Source organism: Zophobas morio, unplaced genomic scaffold (genome assembly GCF_036711695.1).
Source record: "Zophobas morio isolate AGI-343-1 ecotype UQ-CSIRO unplaced genomic scaffold, CSIRO_AGI_Zmor_V1 ptg000343l, whole genome shotgun sequence".
In the NCBI taxonomy this organism is placed as follows: Eukaryota; Metazoa; Arthropoda; class Insecta; order Coleoptera; family Tenebrionidae; genus Zophobas; species Zophobas morio.
Window position 1 is genome coordinate 29,110 of NW_026972447.1, and position 19,433 is coordinate 48,542.

The following is a 19,433-nucleotide window of genomic DNA, read 5'->3' on the forward strand; positions in this document are numbered from 1 at the left end:
CTTTTGGTTGTTGGGCCTCACATTGGAAAGAGATTGATTTTCTTATCTGCATCAGTGTAGTGATAGGAAAAAGCTTTGGGTGCTGTCCGGCAGGCCAAATGGAAATAAGCGAATCCCTGCCTTTACGGCGACAATATACTCCCCAGGAGTTTATTCCACTCAGGCAGATTTTTTAGCATACATGTCATCTAGCTTTTCGAGGACTGGTAGTTCTATTCCCACTTTAGAATATGACCCTTTAAGAGTAGTTCGATGAAATTGAGATAAGATAGAAAGGATAAGCCTTTAAATATTAAACTACTACTGGGTGTATATGGATAATTGAATTTATTGAAAAAAAAAAATTTTACTGAAGGGTATTCTTTTTTATAATCATTAGTTCCCTATCCGGCGTTAATACTGCTGTCATGGACGTTGTTAGTTATTATTTCAATTACTTCAGTATTATTATTGTTATCATTTTCAGTACTATAAATCCAGTGTTCTTATTACTTATGTTATTATTATTTCTATAATGTTTTTACTATTATAAAAATTACTTTTACCACTAGATTTGACCACTCTATTTCCCCTGTCTTCCAATTGCCCACTTTATAATTCCAAGTTTTTTCTAGAATGTGTAATGCAGAATAAGGATTAGCATTCAAAGTAATTTTAAATTACAAGTTCTCTTTTTGCATTCTGAATATTTTTTTAAAATATTTTTTCTTTCTGGTGGTTGAATTTTGGCTTAAGTATCTCTAACATCTTATTTAAAGCGGGTTCGCAGTCAATAGGCTAACTTTAATCCCTCTTGTGCTATATTAGCTGAAGAACTTTTCAGAACAACCTTTTTTTAAAAGAAATTTAATATTAATTTATAAAATAAAAGATTTTGTAGTTAAATTCAACCAAAAAAAAAAAATTAGTAAATAAAAGTGTTAAATAAATAAACAAGCAAAATAATTGGCAAAAGCGCTGCATCTGTATGTATATATGTATTTGTTAATAGCATTGATATTATATTCCATATAACCTGATTAAAAAAATGTGTCTCATTACTCTTAATAATAATTAGTACACTTAAAATTTTGATAAGGAACTTAAAGAGGTTGTTTATTTTAAAAAGTTTAACTATAGGATACTAGTGGGAGGAGTAGATCTTTTAATTCTAATATACCAGTATATCCCTGGGATCAAAAATTATTTTCTTTATTAGTAAAGCGGGTTTTTTTCTAGATAATGGTTCAGTAAATATATCCGCTAAGTTCTTTTTTGTTGCTATATGGTGCACTTCGTACTTCTCTCTTGGACATTCATTTTGATGTCAATGTAAGATTTATCCACGTCTTCGCCTTTTATTTAAGCATCCCTCTTTATCAGCTTCATATGTGTATATATGTGTACTTTTGTCTCATACTCGGATAATAGTTTTCTAACATAGTTTTTCATCCATGTTTACAATTGTTTTGTTAAGTGTACAATTTATTTGCTTCGCACGTGGATGTTGTAGGTAATCATTAGATAGCCTAATATACCCCATGATGGTTTTTTAGTCATAGTTTCTGCCCAGGACGACTCTGTAAAACAATATATAATAATTTTTCGATTTTCATGTTTAATAAATTTAAATTTTTTGTTTTGTTTCATATAAGTAACCTAGTATACTCACCTCTAATGAGAAGTAAGATTCATCTTGAAGAAACCTGCTAAGTTGCAAGGACGCATTAAATATATCAGCGCGTTTGTTGACCGTCTGGAGGTTTGTTTAAACAAAATCTTAATCTGTTGAAAATATGTTCTCTTAGCTGTTAAGCTTTAAAAGTGCGCACGCGCTCTAGGCTCTCTTTTTTATATTATTTTTTGGACAATTAGCAATATACTACTTTTAGCTTTATAGATTGAACACAGTCTTTGATTTCCCCTTTAGGTAATGAAGTAATACTTCTTTTTAGCCTATTGGCTGAAAGCCGTCACAAAACGACAGCAAAAAATCATTATACTAAAGGTTGATTAGTGCATAGGTTAAAGAAAAACAAAAGTAGATAATTTCTACCAGATAAAGTTAGTTAAAAGAAAAGTTGACTAAAACTCTTTTATGGAGACCGCCCACTTTATTCGTAAAATATATCTTATTTAAATGCTGGTCTAAGTGAAGCATATCGTCAGCAAGGTTGAGAGAGTGCAAGTATTGCCTTATTTTCTAGGACTAAAGGCATGGTTCTATCTCGTGAGCAAGAGATCAAGAACCTAATTTATTTTTATCACACTCTTTTTTTCCGAAGGGCAAAGCTCAGGAGATATATTTCTCTGCTAATAGAATAACGTATGAAAGTAATGTTTTAAAAAAAAACTACAGTCACTACTCTCGACAACTCAACTGTTGGTGAACCCGAGGCGCTAGCTCTCAAGGAACATAATTCTTGTCCATGGGAAGATTGCACCAGAGCAGCAATGGGAGTATATGAAGAAAAGTTGCTTTTTAGACAGTTTAAAAAATATTCTAACTGGTTATTTTTACATGTGGAGTTCAATGCCTGCATTATTCAATGCCAAAAGAAGGCCGTACATTAACTGGTACGAAAGTTATTTATAAGTCCTTGTACAAAAAGGTCTTTTGACTAAATAATTTGATAAAAACACAAAGCCTACTACTTTATCCCAAAAAAAAGTATAATAAAAAAATTGACTTTTTATTCATATCATTTGGCTTTTAAAGCCTACAGAAGAATAGCCTTAGACTTTCCTGCTGCCATTTTTAAAAAAATTGATACCATTTTAATAAAAAGATTTGTTGCTTTTTTCTATTAAAGTATAAAAGCATATAAATTTTTGGTTCTTCTAAATACTAGATACAACTTTTTAAGATGTTATTAAACGCATAAAACCAAAAAAATTAAAAACTTACAAGTGAGGGAGTAACCACCTTAAAGATCCGTAAGAAAACTAAATATAACATAATATTGGTAAAAATACATAATAAAAAGTTTATATAACAATAAAGTTTTTATTATATATTTATACTTACAATTAAATAATTTTTAGATGTAAATTACAATTGTATAAAAAGACTGACCAACCATGGGCAATTCAAGCTGAGGATTTAATATTGACCACACCCTTAAGACCTGCTTACAACGCAACATGCAGTAACAGGCATGTAGGAAATGGGGTCCTTAATGTAAAGGTCAACGCCGGCCGCATTTTTATTTAGTCAATTAAATACATTATGAGCATTCAGGTTAATCTAAAACATTTAATTGCTACCAACCTTTAAAATTAAAGTAGAAAGATGATACCTCCTCGTTTTCTTTTCTCCCTCTAGTACTCTTCCTCTTTGCCCCACTATTACAAAAAAAATGTCCCCATCCCCAGTACTGTAAAAAAAATTTATATATCAATATACTCACCCCTCCCCGTAGGTAGAGGCTCTCGTCCCAGTACTAAAAATTAGTTTCACAGGGGAAAGAAAGGAGTGCTAGTGCCTTTCCCAGCGCTACAACTACAACCCCCCCACCTTGCTCCGCAGTGCACGGCAAAAAATTAAAAAAAAAATTTTCCTTCATTCCTTGCGTAAAAAATTACTACTACCCAGGGCGACCTGAAAAAGTTCCAGTTACTGCACTCAGATTTACTTATATTTTCATTTTTTTTCACTCATTTTTCTATACACAGTTTACGCTATTCCTATTGTTATAAACACTATTATAATATCCTTTGTGTGTTATTATTATATATGAATGATGCATAGTATAGCACTAACATAAATGGACCACCTAGAAACAACAAAATTTATGTATGAGTAAACCATTTGATCAACCATCTTAAATGTGTTCAAGTGCTGAATAATTCAGACACGATCTTAGAGAATCTATAAAGTTTTTAAGGAAACGATTAAAATACCAAAAAAGGAGAAGCTGATAGCCAATCCTGGGCTCTTTTAAGAAACCAACGTACGAAGTTCCTGCGGAAGTCGTAGGTATTTTAAAAAGAAAAAACTGCATAAGGAAATTATTAAAAGATCCATAAAAAAAAATTTTCTGGACCACTTGAAATCAAAGTCGAGACTCTTACCTAAACCGAATACCTAGCCCTGTACCAAAGCCCTATAACCAGACGTGGCCGCTGAGGGAGGTCCCACCGCGAGGACGATGTCGCTTGTGTGCATATAAATTTTTAATGTCCTTCGGCAATGCTAGTGTTTTTACTGTAACCTTAAAGAGGTTTAAGTAAAACTGTGGGTGGTAGTGTAGCTTTTAATATACAATTATTTCGTACACTTTAAATATACCTAAAATACTAAAAAAAAACTAATTCCTTTCAAACCTAGAGACGAAAAATTAGTTTAAGTTATAAATTAGTTGAAAATCTTATAACCTGGATTAGATAATTTCTTTTATTTTTTGTTTACATTAAAAAATTTATGCTATAAATAAACTAAAGTTTTTGTGTCCAAATATAAGATTCATTACCTTTACGGTCATATTTAATAACAGTTTGATCGGGTAATATTTTTTTGTATATATAACTTTTTTTAGAATATAATTGTAAAATTTGTATAAACCGTTGTCGTAAACTTGACATAAGAAGCATATCGGTGTAGTTCCCTTAAATCATGAAGTTAAACTTTGTCTCTTATTAGAATAAAAAAAATAAATGCTTCTTTTTTAATAATGAGTTACTGGGAGAGGGATATTAATGGGCAAATGCTAAACCAAAAAATTTTGTCTTCTTTATGTAAACAGATTTATAGACTTCCGTTAACTATGGAATGGGTATATTAATAGTGAGATCTGATTCGTTAATAATTTTATCTGCAAAAGCCGAGTAAAATATCCATCCAAGTGCGACCCTTAAGACATTTTTGTGAAACGTTCGAACCCTCAAAACTCCTACCATAGCAAACCCTAGCATTAGGAAAGCCAACCCCGTTTATCCCCAATTGCCAATGTCCGTGCCGTTGAGAGCGGCGTCGGTGGGAATCGAACCGCAGCCTTGAGTACGGGCTGCTTCAATGCTCTTCCCCGCTGAGCTTATAACAGCAACTCTCACCTGGCAGGGCCTGTTACTACACACCTAACGTACTGAAAATAAAACTAACGTTCATTATAAACCTATAGGAAACCTTTTTTTCTAAAATACATTAACCAGTTTTTTTAACGTTCTATAACCAATCTAATTTCTAATTTCCATCGTAAAATATATTAAAACTGTATAATGATGTTTTAAAATGGATCTATACGGCCAAAATTAAACATTTTAATCGCGTAAAATTTTTTTAGTTGTTCTTATTTTCAATGTAATTTTTAAATAGTGTAAACACCCTTGCTGTAAACTTGCCATAAAAAAACATTATTTCTTTTAAGACCAAAAAGTTAAACTTTAAGTTTTAAATCAGATTAAAAAGCAATAAGTTCTAATTTTCAAGTTTAAAAAAGGTTAAAGGGAGATATATTAACTGATTCAAGCTTAAATAATACTTATTGTATGATCATTTTAAGTAAGTAGATTTACAGACTTCCGCTTGCTATTAAAGGATAATGAGAGCCCTGAATATTAGAAATCTTGTCTGCAAAAGCCGTGTCACAAGCCCCATATTTATAAACCTGGTAATATGCCCGTTATGATATTTTTGTAAAACTAGTAAACCCTGACAACTTTTACCGTAGCAATCCCCTCCTGTAGGGGAAAATCTGAGAATGTCCTAGCACGACTTATTGCCAAATTAAGTCATTTTATTTTTTATTTATTTAGGGTTTAACTTTCTTTTAGAAACTAATTTGCGCGTGCAGCAGAGGATTGTGACCTAAGCGGAAGCCCTATGCATGTGAATGGAAACAGTAAATGCTTTTAAGGAACTTTCTCCTTTTGTATCCGACTAGTAAGGTATAAACTCCTCTTTAGTCTTGTTAACACCAGTTCATTTATCGAGATGAGAGACTTTTTATACCTATATTTCTTGCTACTAAAAAAAGGGTTGAATCAACAGGTCTCTATATTTTCTTTTATTCTTATTTAATTCAAATTTTATTTTTATTTAGTTAAAAAGATATTGGGGGTTAATAATTGGACTTGGTATAGTTCTATTTCTACTAGGACCTCTACCACTTGTGTCAAAAGATCTTTTTCTTTGGAAAGGGGGTATACTTGTTGCAATTTCTTTTAATATTTATTTTATATAAATTTATTTTAGTAACAATAAATAAAAATATAATTTCAAACAGCCTGAGAGTCTTCGTCTCTTCTTCCCCGATTAACCTCGCAGGTGTTGTAAACTTGCTTCTTTGAAATTTATTACTATTATATAGTATTTTTCTTCTATTTTTTTTTAACTTTAATAAATTTTTTTATCTAAGATTTGATAAGAAAAGCAAGTGTCTCCTTTGAACCTGTTTATGATTTTTCAGTTGGCGATAACCTAATAGCTAGTATGTTGTTTAACTTCTCTTTCACGGAAACAAACAGACAATCATTCTTTTCAATTATATATAAGATTTGTCTCTTTATTACATTGGCACTACAAAAACTCTTGGATACAATCTTACTCAACTTGCTAGGGGCGGGGAAGGGGGGTTTTATACTGTGCAATTTGAACTTGAAAGAGTACTTTTGTTGAATAACCTCCCCATCACGCCCTTTTTTCCTGACAGAAGTATTACTTTAAGGCCCTATACTCCAAACTTATCTAAGGGTTATGTTTTTGCGCTAGCTGTTAACTAAGCTAAGATTTGTATTCTTAGGGGCTATCACGTCATTATTAGTATTCTATGTACTTTCATTGGTACATCCTATCATGGTCATTACCAAGACCCTTGTTAAGGAAAAGGAGAGAGGGTATTTTTACCTTTTTTTATTTTAGTTGTCAAAAATTATTTAACCTATTTATTTTGTAGGCTTAAAGAATATTTAAAAGTTATGGGGGCAACTGAGACGTGTTATTGGCTATCATGGTTATATTATTATAGTTTATAGCGAATTCTTTTTCCAACTTCCTTAAATAATTGTTAATATAGGTTAACCACCTTTTTTTTTCGAAATTTTTTGGTTATGTTATCACTCACTATAATAAATATTATTACTTTTAGTCCTGTCCCTATTGGTATGTTTTATTATGTCTTAGATTATCTTGTCTTACTTTCCTTTTACCAACAGGGATAATTATTATTTTCCAAGTTTTACTTGCCTTCGGCCTTCTTTCGTTTTGTGTTCTAGTTTATAGTCTTGTTAATACAGAGTCATTGTCATCCACTATCTGCCTGTTACTGTACTTTTTAACCTTCTTACCTTATTTTATTTTTCAGGTAATTTGCGAGTTCTATAGTTTGTTATAGAAACTAAATTATTTACTTTTTTTAATTTTGTTAGGCGTATCCTCAAGTTTCCTCTCTACCCTTAGTCCGAATAGGCCTCTCCTTTTTTTTTACCACCTGCTTTATGCGATGCATAGCATTATTTATTGAATTTCATATTCGCCATGGATTTCTTAAAGACAATAAAGATGTTGCTCAGATTGAAAATAATCTTACGGGATTTATGGAACCGTTATGTATGTGCCTGCTTCTTATTGTTATTCAGTTCCTATTAGGCTTCTATATAAATGGTAAGTGCCGAACTTTAAATAGTTTATATATTAGAATTGCTTCGCAAAAATATTTCACTGTAGCAATTTATCCTGGAAAGTATGGTATTCGGAAGCCTTGGTACTTTCCCGCGCTTTGGCTCATGAATTTATTTAAAAATAACAACAATTCTCCTGATATTAGCAAAACGTCTGTTTTAAATCATTATTCCTTCTCTCTTTTTTTATATAACTTAAAATAAATATATAACTGAAGTGAAGCTCCGGTCATGGTAGACAAAAATTCAACATACATTGAGCCGGCGATTTCGGAGCTGCCAGTTGCAGTCTCGATTTCCAACCTAAGAAAAGTTAACAGATTCAGCTTATAATCACCTCTGACTAGACCCGTTGTGTTTAGGTATACGGGAAAAAGTCGGTTGCGCTGGATGGAATTACCGTCCAGTTGTATGAAAACCAAATTTTTGGTCTGCTTGGCCTCAACGGAGCAGGTGAAAAGAAACATCTAATTGTTTCTACTAAATGAGCTGTGTAAAATAGGCAAATCGACGCTAATATCGATATTAACGGGAATACTCAAGCCCACTTCGGGTACAGCTTACATTCATGGCTGCGATATTCGAAAAGACATGAGTACTATTCGAGAAAATTTAGGTTTGGTTATTTTTGTAAGTTTGTCACCTTTGTTTCCAGTGTACATGAAATATTTCAAATAGGTTTTTGTCCTCAGTACAATGTACTGTTTAGCTCAATGACAATAGAGGAGCACATGACATTTATCTGTCGTCTCCGAAGAGGTTGTTTGTGTTTGGGAGGCTATTAAGTTTTCTAATAGTTTTTTTATAGTGAATGAAAAATTGCTCAGTCGCGAAGTTAAGGAAATGTTACAAATATTAAATCTAGAACACCTTAAAACTGTTATGTTTTTTTGAGTCGTGGTGGTTGCTTTAATTTTTTTAATTACTTATATTATCAGTCTTACCCCAAAATATTGTCCGGGGGTATGAGACGTAAGTTATGCCTCGCGTTAGCATTAATTGGAAATCCTAAATTTATCATTCTCGACGAACCTACTGCTGGTTTATATATATATGACTGTATTAGTAGAGTTATTTACTAATATACGCTCTATTTAACATCGTTAGTAAGCAATAAATAAAACAAGCAAACAAGTAACGACCTTATGAATAATTAACAACTCTACTTAAGAGCCCTGTTTCGCTTTTAAATGCAGTGATTTCCGAAAACTGATTTTTTTTAACTGTATATACTAATACTGTCAGGCGTGGATCCGGGGGCGAGACTCTTTATAAGAAATTTATTGAGAAAGTTCAGGAAGGACCACACCATGATCCTAAGCACACATTATATGGATGAAGCAGACTTTTTATGTCAGATTTCGTAGATATGATAGTTAACTGTAGAGCGCTAACTACTTAGTTTATGTTAGGCGATAGAGTCGCAATCTTAATCAAGGGCGTAATAAAAGCTTATGGAACTCCTTTTAACCTTAAAAGACAAATAAATATAGGCCAATTATTATTCCTTGCTAGAGACGTATCCTCTGGTACGGCACTTTATAAAAAAACCGCTACTCGGCAATTGATAATATCCCTTAATAGAGAAAGCAAGCATCGACACTGTTACATCTTTCGTTCAAAAACATGTATCCTCAGCAGTTTTGCTTCGTGGCCACGCTGGAGAGCTGGTTATGCTAATGCAATGCATTACATTATGAATTTTTTTAATCATACTTTTTTTAAAACCAATGAAGGTATATAGTGTCCCCACCAATATCGATGATCCTGATCTTCTAAATCTTCTTGATTCCTTGGAAGAAAACAAAAGCAAATATGGCATCAGTGGCTTTGGTCCTTATTAATTATTAAGAAGTTCTTACAGTTTTACTGTAGTTAACCCTTTTGCGCTGTCTAGGTATATCGGAGGGTTCTTTGGAGAACGTTTTTCTAAAAGTAACTTTTATATATTTCCTTTTTTATGCACTTATAATACTAAAATTAGTTGGTTCAAGAGGAAAAAAACTCTTCCAGGCTGCTGGCCCAAACCACGAGGGTACACACTACTTATTTTTTAGCCATAGTTTAAACCTCTTTAAACTGAGTTTCTTATCTGGTTAAAAAAGAAGCAGTACTAACTCCTGTATTCTTGAAAAAGGCTATTTCTGGGAGTAGAACCAATGATTTGGAGGCAGAAATTGATGCACTACAGGTCTCTTCTGCCGTTGCTAAAAAGAAAGGTGCATACTAATGTCTGAGGCTTAGTTTTCTTATAAATTTTATTGTCACCATAAGGCTTTCCCTTAGCAATAAGGCATTTGAATGCACTGCTATACAAGAAATTTTTGTATACAAAAAATGACTTAGGAGCTTTTTTTTTGCAACTACTCCTTCCTATTATATTGCTTGTTGTAATGGTATCTTGTATCTTTAGTAGCTACCTACACTTAGCTTATGGAAGACTAACCTTGAACGTTCAGGGCATTACTAATAGCTCGCACAATGCTTCAAACTTAGTATCACTCCCCTCTTCTACTGATAAACTTCCAGGACTTATTATATCCAGGGAGCCTGCTCTCTTTTATAATCCTTTTGTTAAGGAGTTTTTGCGTATTGCCAAAGGCATATAATTTTTTTTGTTATATTTTAATATGTTTGTAACTCTTTTTAAAAATTAAAGAGGATTCAGCACTTGAAGTTACAACTTTATTGTCGGAAGAGGGGAAAATAAAAACTCAAATTGAAGAAACTCTAATGTTAATGACTATATCCACTAAAATTATTAAACTGACTTGTTTTTCCTTTAGTGAGTGGCCTGGTATTTTTACCAAGTTTCCGGCGGCTATATCATTTAAACAGAATGGTGCCTTGTATCTAAATTAGAAATTAGGCCTTTTTGAAATTAGGCCTTTTTTTTACTATTTCTATCTTCTTACTCATGCATAATGGGAGATATATTAATTTATTGCTACCCAAAATCTCTCATGTTGTAATTAAAACCCTTTCTGGAAAGTTGTTCTTTACCACTTTACCTTGTTTAAAGGAAATCAGTATTTAAGAAGTAGCTAGCTTTGCAAACTTAGTGCAGATATTAGATCCCGGGAAAAAGATAAAAAAAGAAGGCAGACCTAAAGCTGTTCTATTAGAAGAGAGTAAAACTATTTTAGAAATATTGTCACTACTTAAGATCTACACCATATATATGATAATTTTATGTTCCACGCTTTTATATGTAGATGTATAATATAGTTTTTTTTGACCTGCATCATTAGCATAATATTTTTACTTAACAAAATTTTCAAGCCGGCACTGTATCGGAAACTACAATCTTTTATAATTCGGAGTCTCCCATCCTTCCACATGAATTAATTAATTTCTATAACAATCTTTGTTTAAGGTTTATTATTATTTTATAAACCTCCTTTGTCGTCTTTATTACTTGCATTATCGATGAACAGAGCACTCCTACCTTCTGAAAGCCATAAAAAATTTGAGCATTTCCTCACAGGAAATATTGTTTTGAGTAGCGAAGAGAAACGTGAGTTGTCTCATTACTATCACTATATTTTTTAAGCTTTTATATATCCTTTTTAGAAAATTTTACTGACTCGTCCTCCTCCTTTCCTTTTAAAATTGCTGTTGCCTTTGTTACAAGTGGTTTCATTATACTTGTAATAAAGGAAAAAGTTAACAACTCAAAGCATTTGCAACTACTTGCCGTATTTAATTTTATAATTTTCTTCGTCATAGATTATTTCACTTGTAACCTATTATTGGCTTAGGGCGTCCATCCAATTATTTACTGGAGCTCTTTTTTTTTATGGGATTTTGTTATTACCCTCATCATGATAGTCTTGATTACTCTTATTGTCTTCCTCCTTAAATATCTTCCCTCAGGTTTCTCTTATTCATATGTACTTTTGGGTCGTTAAAGAACTTGTGGATTTAGCATCTGTAGGCCAGTTTATTTTGTTCATGGTCATTTACATGCCTACAATGCTCTCTTCCATGTACGTATTCTCCTTTATGTTTAACAGTCCCATAAGCGGGTATTCTACGTTGCTGGTATTTTTTTATTGTAAGCCCTCCTTTTGTCGACTAACGTTGCTATTTAACACTAGGTTGGAGATATAGTAGTTTCTCATATTTTACTTGCATTCTTTCACCATCTACCTCATGAATCAGCATTATATCTTTTTTCAGTTTTCCCGCCCTTCTCTTTCTTGATGGTTTTTTTTTGCCTATAAAATTTATGAGCAAGTTATATTATTAATTGCTAAACCATAGGTTCTACAAGATCTTCTTAATCCATCACAGAAAGCTGACTTTGCCTTACGTTATGCCATACTTTTGGTGGTTATGTTTTTGAACGTTTGCCTACTATTTTTCGGGGAATACTACAACTCCATTATGGCATGGCTACAAACTCGTTTTGCAACTCCTATTCGGTACAAGCTTAGTTTTTTACTATTAGGGTTTTACTTTTTATGCATACGCTATTTTTTTTATTTATAAGGACCTTTGTTTCTAATGATGAGGATCTTCTTAATGAATACCAGAAATTATCAAAAATAACCGAGGCATTTATTTTAACACGATTACACTTTTTAACATTCTCAAGTATTTTTCTGAAATAGAAAAACAACGATTCCGCCATTGTTCTTAACTTACGAAAGGAATTCAACAGTCACACCTTACTTCGCTGTTTTAACCGCGTGTTTCTGGCTGTTAAACAGTTGTCTTTCGGTGTATCACCTGGCCAGCTCTTCGGGATATTAGGTACCTTCGCTTATGGTAGCGACTGTTAGATACTGTCTTAAGTTTTTAACCAAAAAGGTAGCAACGGTGCTGGAAAAACCACTACTTTCAGAATGCTAATCGGGGAACTTCTTCCTACGGCGGGCTCTATAACTATTAATGGATTTGATATAGCCAAGAACTATGGGAGTCTTGGTCGACTTAAGATTGGCTATTGCCCACAGGTCCTTACTAAGTTCAAAGTTGTTGGTCAAACTTTCAAAGCATCGTAAAGGACGACCCTTTACCTGATAATATGACCGGTTATCAAGCACTTTACATATACGCTATCCTGCACGACATTCCCCGTTCTTACATAAAGAAATATATTAGTGAGTTCTTAGAGCTGTGAGTGAATTCTTACAGTTGCATTTTACTTGTATTATTTTTGCTTTCTACATGAAATAAATTAGCCTTGACCTTAAAAAGTTAGCTCATAAAAAGTGTGGCACGTACAGCAGAGGAACCCGGCGCAGACTATCCGTAGCACTTTCATTGGTAGTCAACTATTATGTTATTAATAGAGTTTTGTTTGATTTTTCTAATAGCTGGGCTCTCCCCGGCTGGTGTTCCTTGATGAACCGACGGCAGGAGTTGATCCTGCAATTAGGAGAAAATTTTGGGATCTGTTTGAAAGATACGTGGGCTTTGGAAACGCCATAGTCCTAACTTCCCATTCGTAATACTCTACGATTTTGCTTTGCTTTTATTTTTGCACGCTCCTATAGAATGGAGGAATGTGAGGCTGTTTGCCATCGCCTAACAATTTTAGCCTGTGGTGAACCAAAGTGCATTGGTTCCGTGCAGCATCTTAAGTATAAATTTGGAAACCGATATTCCATATTTATTAAAGTAAATAACAAAGGTACCTATATATTTATTATTTCATATTATTCATATGAGTATCTGTAAAATAAAAGGCCCAACAGATGAGGTTCATAAAGTGCTAACTAACATGAACACTCTTCTTCCATCCCCGGAAATTGATAACTGCGAAGTAAAAGTGTTATTTTTTATTTTTTTTTTAATATGAAACTTATATTATTGTAGGGCTTTATTGTATGCCATGTCTCTAAGGATTTGATAGGCTGGAGAGAGCTATTGGCTGTTATTACTAAGATAATTGAAAGCTGTCGCATTGAAAGCTATCAGTTGGGCCAAACTTCCCTTGAAGAGGTTGCTTTCTCTTACTTTGTTAATTACTGTTACCTAATATATTTATTTTTTAGGTATTTATTAAGTTAACTGATTCTGACTTTTTTTAACCGAATTTTACTGTTAAAAAAAAAATAATAAATATTTTTTGATTATAAGCCAGTTATTCTTGTTATTTATAATATTAACAGTGTTTCTATATAGTACTTTTTGTATGCAAGTAATAAGGCAACTTTACCTGATTTACAATATTTAGAGACTAAGTTACATAATCCAGAAGCAAAGCTTCAATTAGAGAGGCCTTTACACAGTTAAGAAGAAATTTACGAAATATACCACAATTTGTAGATAGTAGAATCTAGGCATTGCTTAGCATCTATTATAATCTCGTGTCTTTTTGTTTAGGGTCGTTTGAAGGCGTTCGTGGTTATTAGATAGTCGCGCCTGCAAGACATAACACGAAGGTTTGGCAGTAGCTGTGCACCCTTATCATACGTTTTGGTTATTTACCCAAGTTATACTTATAAACGTTTCGTACAAGGATTACTACTGACAGCGAGAGAAAAAAAATTCTTGCTTTGGACTCTTTGCTATACTAAAGCGGTTTTCGTCTTTTAAAGTAGCGTTTGTTGAAACGGAAGCGTTTCCGGGAATACTTTAAGACCTGAAGTCTAATAACTTTAAGAATATTTTTAATAGTTTGAACACGAAGGTCTTAACAGCTTACATCTGAAAATTAAAAATTAGCCTTTTAATTTCTAAATTATAAGAAGAGGAAGAGTTATTCCTGTGGATAACTTAAATTAAAATATGTGTATCTTTGCACTCTAGTTACGAATAGCTGAAAGGGTGCTTCTAAATAATTTTTTATTCGCTTCTTTTGAAAGGAGCGGAAACTAAGATTTTAATTTTTAAGTGAATATTCTTAGAGGTTTGCCGTATTATTCACCCTAAAATTTGGCTGCTTACCTTTAAGGATTAGGGGATCGTCTATTAGGATATTAAGTTCGGTCATATCAATTCTTTATGAAGCAAAATAACTTAAAAACCATCTTTGATTCATTTTCTTTGTAATTTTTATATAATAAAAATAAATACTGAGGTGACGAAGCTTATACCAAAATATATAATACTTCTTTCCAATTTTAAGAGTTTATTTATGTATTTTAAACGGGTTATTATCCTTATTGCATACGTTGATTTTAAGCTTAAACAAGGAATAAGGGGATATGTATCAGGATATTTAAATTAGCTTTAATAATATATAAAAAAAACGCAGTAAAAAAGATTAACTTCCTCTATAAAAAAAAGTAAATTCATTTTTTAAAAAAAAAAATAACTCTGGTATGAAGAATTGTTCTAGCAAAATTTTTCCGGAGGGTACTGGTTAACTAGTCCTCAGTTCCTGTCCAAGAGAACATTTGCAGAAGGTACTCCCTCTAATAGTTAGAAGGTGGAGTAGAGCACCACTATACGAAGTATGTTTTTAATGCAGACTTGAGCTCTATTCTTCGAGTTTCCAACTCAATGCTTTAACCAGTAAAGGTACTCCTTCGACTAATGGAAGCCATTAGTAAAGAACCTACCCCTATTATAATAAGTGCAGGATTGCAGAGCCATGCCATGCTGTAGTATGCCTAAAATAATATTATAACTTCTATAGCTTAAAAGTATTATAAAATCTACCACATTTCTAAACTCGATGACTCTAATAAGCATACATTAAAAAAATACATGCAAACTTACTAACTTTAGGGCTTTAACGAGAATTTTTTAAAAATCTTTTTTGGCTAGCAAACTTAATTAAACGAAGGGTCAAGCCCAATGTAGCAAGTAGTAGGTTGGCTACTGCTACAATTAACAACACAGTATTACACAGTGGCTAATACCCGAGTTGACAGGATAACTTTGGCAATAAAAATCAACGAGTCGAGCTCACAATACTTTCCTCTAGAGCCCTCATTGAAACGAGCGCTCTAGTTTAATTTTTATTGATAATAGCCATCTTCACTAAATAATTGGATACTGTAACATTCATTGGATACTCTAGTACATCGATCACAATCTTTTGCTAATATTAACTTCATACTTTAAACTGATTCTCTTATGTTACTTGACCCGAGTCGTACTCTAATCTTGCAGTAAAAAAAAAAATTGTCGGAATAGGGTATTTTTAAACTCACAACTACCCGAAAAGTATCTACACTAAACTTAGAAATAATGCCGCCCAGGAACCCGGATAAGTTTGTACGCAAGCTTCACCTGTTTGAAGATTGATACAGGTAACTCAAAGTACTAGTTTAGTTGCTAGGCCTCATAGAATTGGCGATTCTACAATCTCTAAGACAATTTTACATGAAATGACTTTATCAATCCATTCCAATAGGATAACCCTCTACTAAATGACTCACAAACCGATAATTAGTCCAACGTGCTAGAGGTCAGTACAATCATGAAAGAGAAAATACCTGTGTGGACAACAACGCTCTATGGCTTAACTTTGTAGCAATTATTGCCTTTTGTTTTCAGACCAACTTTCGTGCCAAACAAAGTAGAATAATCTAGGTTTCACTCTCAAAATGGAGTACTGTCAACAGAACAAGTTACCTATTGTAAGGAGACCAAAAACGATTGGATCCGCCGACGCTCTTATTGGCTGCCTGGCTTGTCTTGTCTATCTAAAATCCAAAGAAGTAGGTTGCTTGAAAAGGTTAGTTAACACCGGATCCTGGTACTATATAATGCCTGGTTACGGTTAGTTCGAGTTTAACTACTACTGTAAAAGAAGAAGAGAAAACCTTCCTACCTTCGAACCTTGTTGACGGATGCCTTAAAGTCAAGAACTAGGTGTTCAATAGACATAAAATCCGTGCAAATCACTAGGGGCTAAACGAGCTTAGTAATAAGTGAAAAACCTGCAGTGAGCACCGTACTAATAAACAAGCACCTAGAAGCTTGTGAGTGAGAATTCATAAACTGCGAGAACTATTCTTATAGTATACTTGATTAATAAGGGGTATTCCATCCCAATAATAATATTTTAAGCAAAGTTAAACCTTGTTATTATTGCCTAAAACTTGTACAGTCCTCCAGGGACCTGGCATAGTACTATTTTCATCACTCATTCAATGATTCGAACATGTCTTTAGCTTTCGATCGTCTTTAGTTAGAAGGGAAGCAACCGTATGCACGGATCTTTACTCATAAAACCGATCAACAGTTAGTCTAGCAGATTTACCTAATTCAGTTTAAGTAGAAAAGGCATAAGTAAGTGATGCTAATCTACTAGGAGCAAGCATTGAGAGAAAAAAACCAATAGCTACGTAGGCCGGTCACTACAGTGCTCTAGGTCTATCCAATGACTAGAAGGGTCTAGCTTAATGTCACTGACGATAACATAGCTCGTAATGTTGGAAAGATACCACTTCCTCGGGGCTTCAACTAAAAAATCACCTAATTTTTGCCAATATGAGCAGCTCTTTCAACCCGAACAGAAAAAGAAAATGATATAACTCTCTAGATTATATATTAACACTAAGTAGAAGATCCACTGAGGAAGATACCAGTTTGAGAGTCAAATCGGATGCTAGCCAATTAGGTCCTAAAGTTTGACACGTTGCGGAAAAGGAAAGCAAATTCATACCACCTAACAAGTACAGAGGGCGACATGATCCAAGTTAAGGTAACCTACATAGAAGAGGCATTCGCCCTCGGGGGGGGGCCTCCTGTCAGCAAACGTAGATCGAAACTCGGGGGAGGCCCTCTAAAATAATATCAGTGCAGGTTGCGGAGTAAAAGGTACAATTTTTTTTACCACTTCCTATCTTAATAATCCGAACTTTTTTGTAGCTATTTATACCCCTTATTTTACTGATTTCCAGTGCTGGTTCCCTACTTTATTATGGTATGAGAAAGATCTTTAGAATGTGTCTAACAACTTAGATTATATTTATTATGTTCTCAGTTAGACGATGACAAGTTTAGTTATTATCCCCAAGTTAATTAAGTACTATACCCCAGGATCGTATCTTTTTAGGTTGTACACACCTTTTACTTGGACGGTGATCTATTTCTCAACTAAACAACCATAGATCACCTTCTAGGAATTCTTATAGGTTTCCATGAAACGTTCAAGTAATTGTATCTGAACAGCTATTGCTCTAAATATACTAAGTAGGGTGCACATGGTTATATGCTAGATAAAAGACGCACGGGGGGATACCTCTAAAAATTACGCAAGCGGGATATACACTATATGTTAATATTTGGTTGTGACTCGCATTACAATTACTACTTGAAAACCTATAGTTTCAGCTTATTTGACTCTCTCCAAGCCCGAATTTAGAACAAACCTCCGTGTCCCTCTCTAATTATTACTTCAATACGGAACTTACCCACGAAAGTCATTAGTATGGATAGGAGTTTACTCCTTGCCTCTACCTAGAAAATTCTAAGTAGTGAAAGACCTTGTTGACATTTTTTGGTAAGAACTATCAGAGAGATATCTTCAATAATTTCTTATATTTAATAGCCTTTATTCTATCCCATGGTTATCCTTAATAGAGTTGAATTCTAAAAATCTAATTTATTAATAAAGTTAACAAGAGAAATTACTGGTTGCGAACGTTACATAGGAGAGGTTTAATAAGATAGAAACAGAGCAGACGTTAAAGTCGATTTCATTTAAAACTTTAAGTCTTTAACTCTTTCCGATATATGCTAGTAGGTAAAAGCGATGGCAACCACGATGGCATTCACGCAGAGTTCCAAAGAGCCAAAGTATTCTATGACAGCTAAGGAATGGTTTCTTCGGGCTCTACTTTGAGTACCGTATAATTTTAGTTTTAAAAATAGGTTCATTACCCATAAAAGAACCGTAAACTGCTTTTCTAACTGCACGGAGAGAAAACTAAGCAACTACTTGGGAAGTAATTGTAGAGGCCCCGTTAATCTTACTTAAGTTATATGTTGTAATAGTACTTAGAACAGACTCTTATTGAGCTCTCATCTTGATAAATGTAACCATATCTACCAAATAGTTTACTTTTTAGCAAGAAATAATAGTTCAACAGGGCTAAAAGCTGTCATAGTGAGTAAGTAACTACTGAAGAGTTAGACAACTCTTCTCTAAAGCTCTACCAACTTACAGTTTACCTTAATTTAAGTCACAACGCCTCTATTCACAAATCAATGTTAGTCAAGTATTTCAGAGGATATGTACTTAACTGATTCAGCTAAACTCCAAGGTTCCTCACTAGAACAATACTTGTGAGCCACTAACCCAACAGAAAACATATTATCGTGACATATCAAATGCCAACATCAAGTTTACCTACAAACACTTCGTTGGAAACTGCTAAGATAGAGCTATTGCATAAATTAAAAACGAAAAAGATTAAAAAAAACAAATTAAATAAAAAATTGAAACAAATTAATTGAATATTAAATTATGTTATAACAAGGTTGAATTCACAGCTAAATGCTGACCAGGCATACAACTAACCAACACAGGTACCTTGCCCTTAACAGGATAGCTTAAAACTTACTTAAATCTTTAAATAGAGGAGTTTGTTTCATACTGATATGAAGAGTTATGGTTATAATCCCGTTTCAATGGTGATTTTTATAAGTAGAATTATTATTGCTTTCGATTCCAGTTATACGGACATACGATTCTGCACATCCTAATGTACGTGTCTAACGTGTCCAAAACACGACTTTCAAATCTTACCTTTTAAACCGAAAGAAGTCCAACTCCATTTCTATATAATCTAGATGGGCGCACCAAAGCCAATAGAGGATGTTAGTTTTACCCTATAAATGCGTCGCTTTAAAGAAACAACTATACTAATAATCCTAAATCTTATCAAGTCCAGCAGAATGTGGTATTATCTCCTGAGGGCTCA

General features: G+C 33.4%; 1 protein-coding gene across 1 annotated transcript; it reads left to right on the plus strand.

The window, feature by feature from the left end:
* Positions 1-5,824: 5,824 nt before the first annotated feature.
* On the plus strand, positions 5,825-13,675 carry LOC135120115 (phospholipid-transporting ATPase ABCA1-like). The gene is made up of 45 exons (XM_064044458.1): positions 5,825-5,968; positions 6,021-6,120; positions 6,173-6,244; positions 6,336-6,407; positions 6,473-6,670; positions 6,720-6,813; positions 6,873-6,929; positions 6,993-7,078; positions 7,132-7,280; positions 7,345-7,579; positions 7,643-7,748; positions 7,815-7,908; positions 7,959-8,049; positions 8,099-8,212; positions 8,275-8,355; positions 8,405-8,475; positions 8,535-8,637; positions 8,842-8,949; positions 9,009-9,125; positions 9,181-9,266; positions 9,333-9,429; positions 9,494-9,531; positions 9,581-9,631; positions 9,734-9,815; positions 9,871-9,992; positions 10,056-10,197; positions 10,256-10,331; positions 10,383-10,438; positions 10,879-10,972; positions 11,034-11,113; positions 11,170-11,294; positions 11,358-11,472; positions 11,525-11,640; positions 11,697-11,804; positions 11,863-12,023; positions 12,092-12,155; positions 12,213-12,354; positions 12,412-12,557; positions 12,608-12,720; positions 12,786-12,870; positions 12,921-13,051; positions 13,101-13,237; positions 13,293-13,369; positions 13,423-13,548; positions 13,602-13,675. Exons 1-45 carry the CDS (start codon positions 5,912-5,914, stop codon positions 13,635-13,637), a joined length of 4,611 nt encoding a protein of 1,536 aa, XP_063900528.1. The 5' UTR covers positions 5,825-5,911; the 3' UTR covers positions 13,638-13,675.
* Positions 13,676-19,433: the final 5,758 nt, after the last annotated feature.

What these genes read in the sequence shown, in the direction of transcription:
- LOC135120115 (XM_064044458.1), top strand. Translation starts at nt 5,912, where the DNA reads ATGAGAGACTTTTTATACCTATATTTCTTGCTACTAAAAAAAGGGTTG. An exon ending in GTTTTTGCGTATTGCCAAAG is followed by an intron (nt 10,198 to 10,255) that starts GCATATAATTTT and finishes TAAAAATTAAAG; the next exon opens with AGGATTCAGCACTTGAAGTT. An exon ending in TATAACAATCTTTGTTTAAG is followed by an intron (nt 10,973 to 11,033) that starts GTTTATTATTAT and finishes ATCGATGAACAG; the next exon opens with AGCACTCCTACCTTCTGAAA.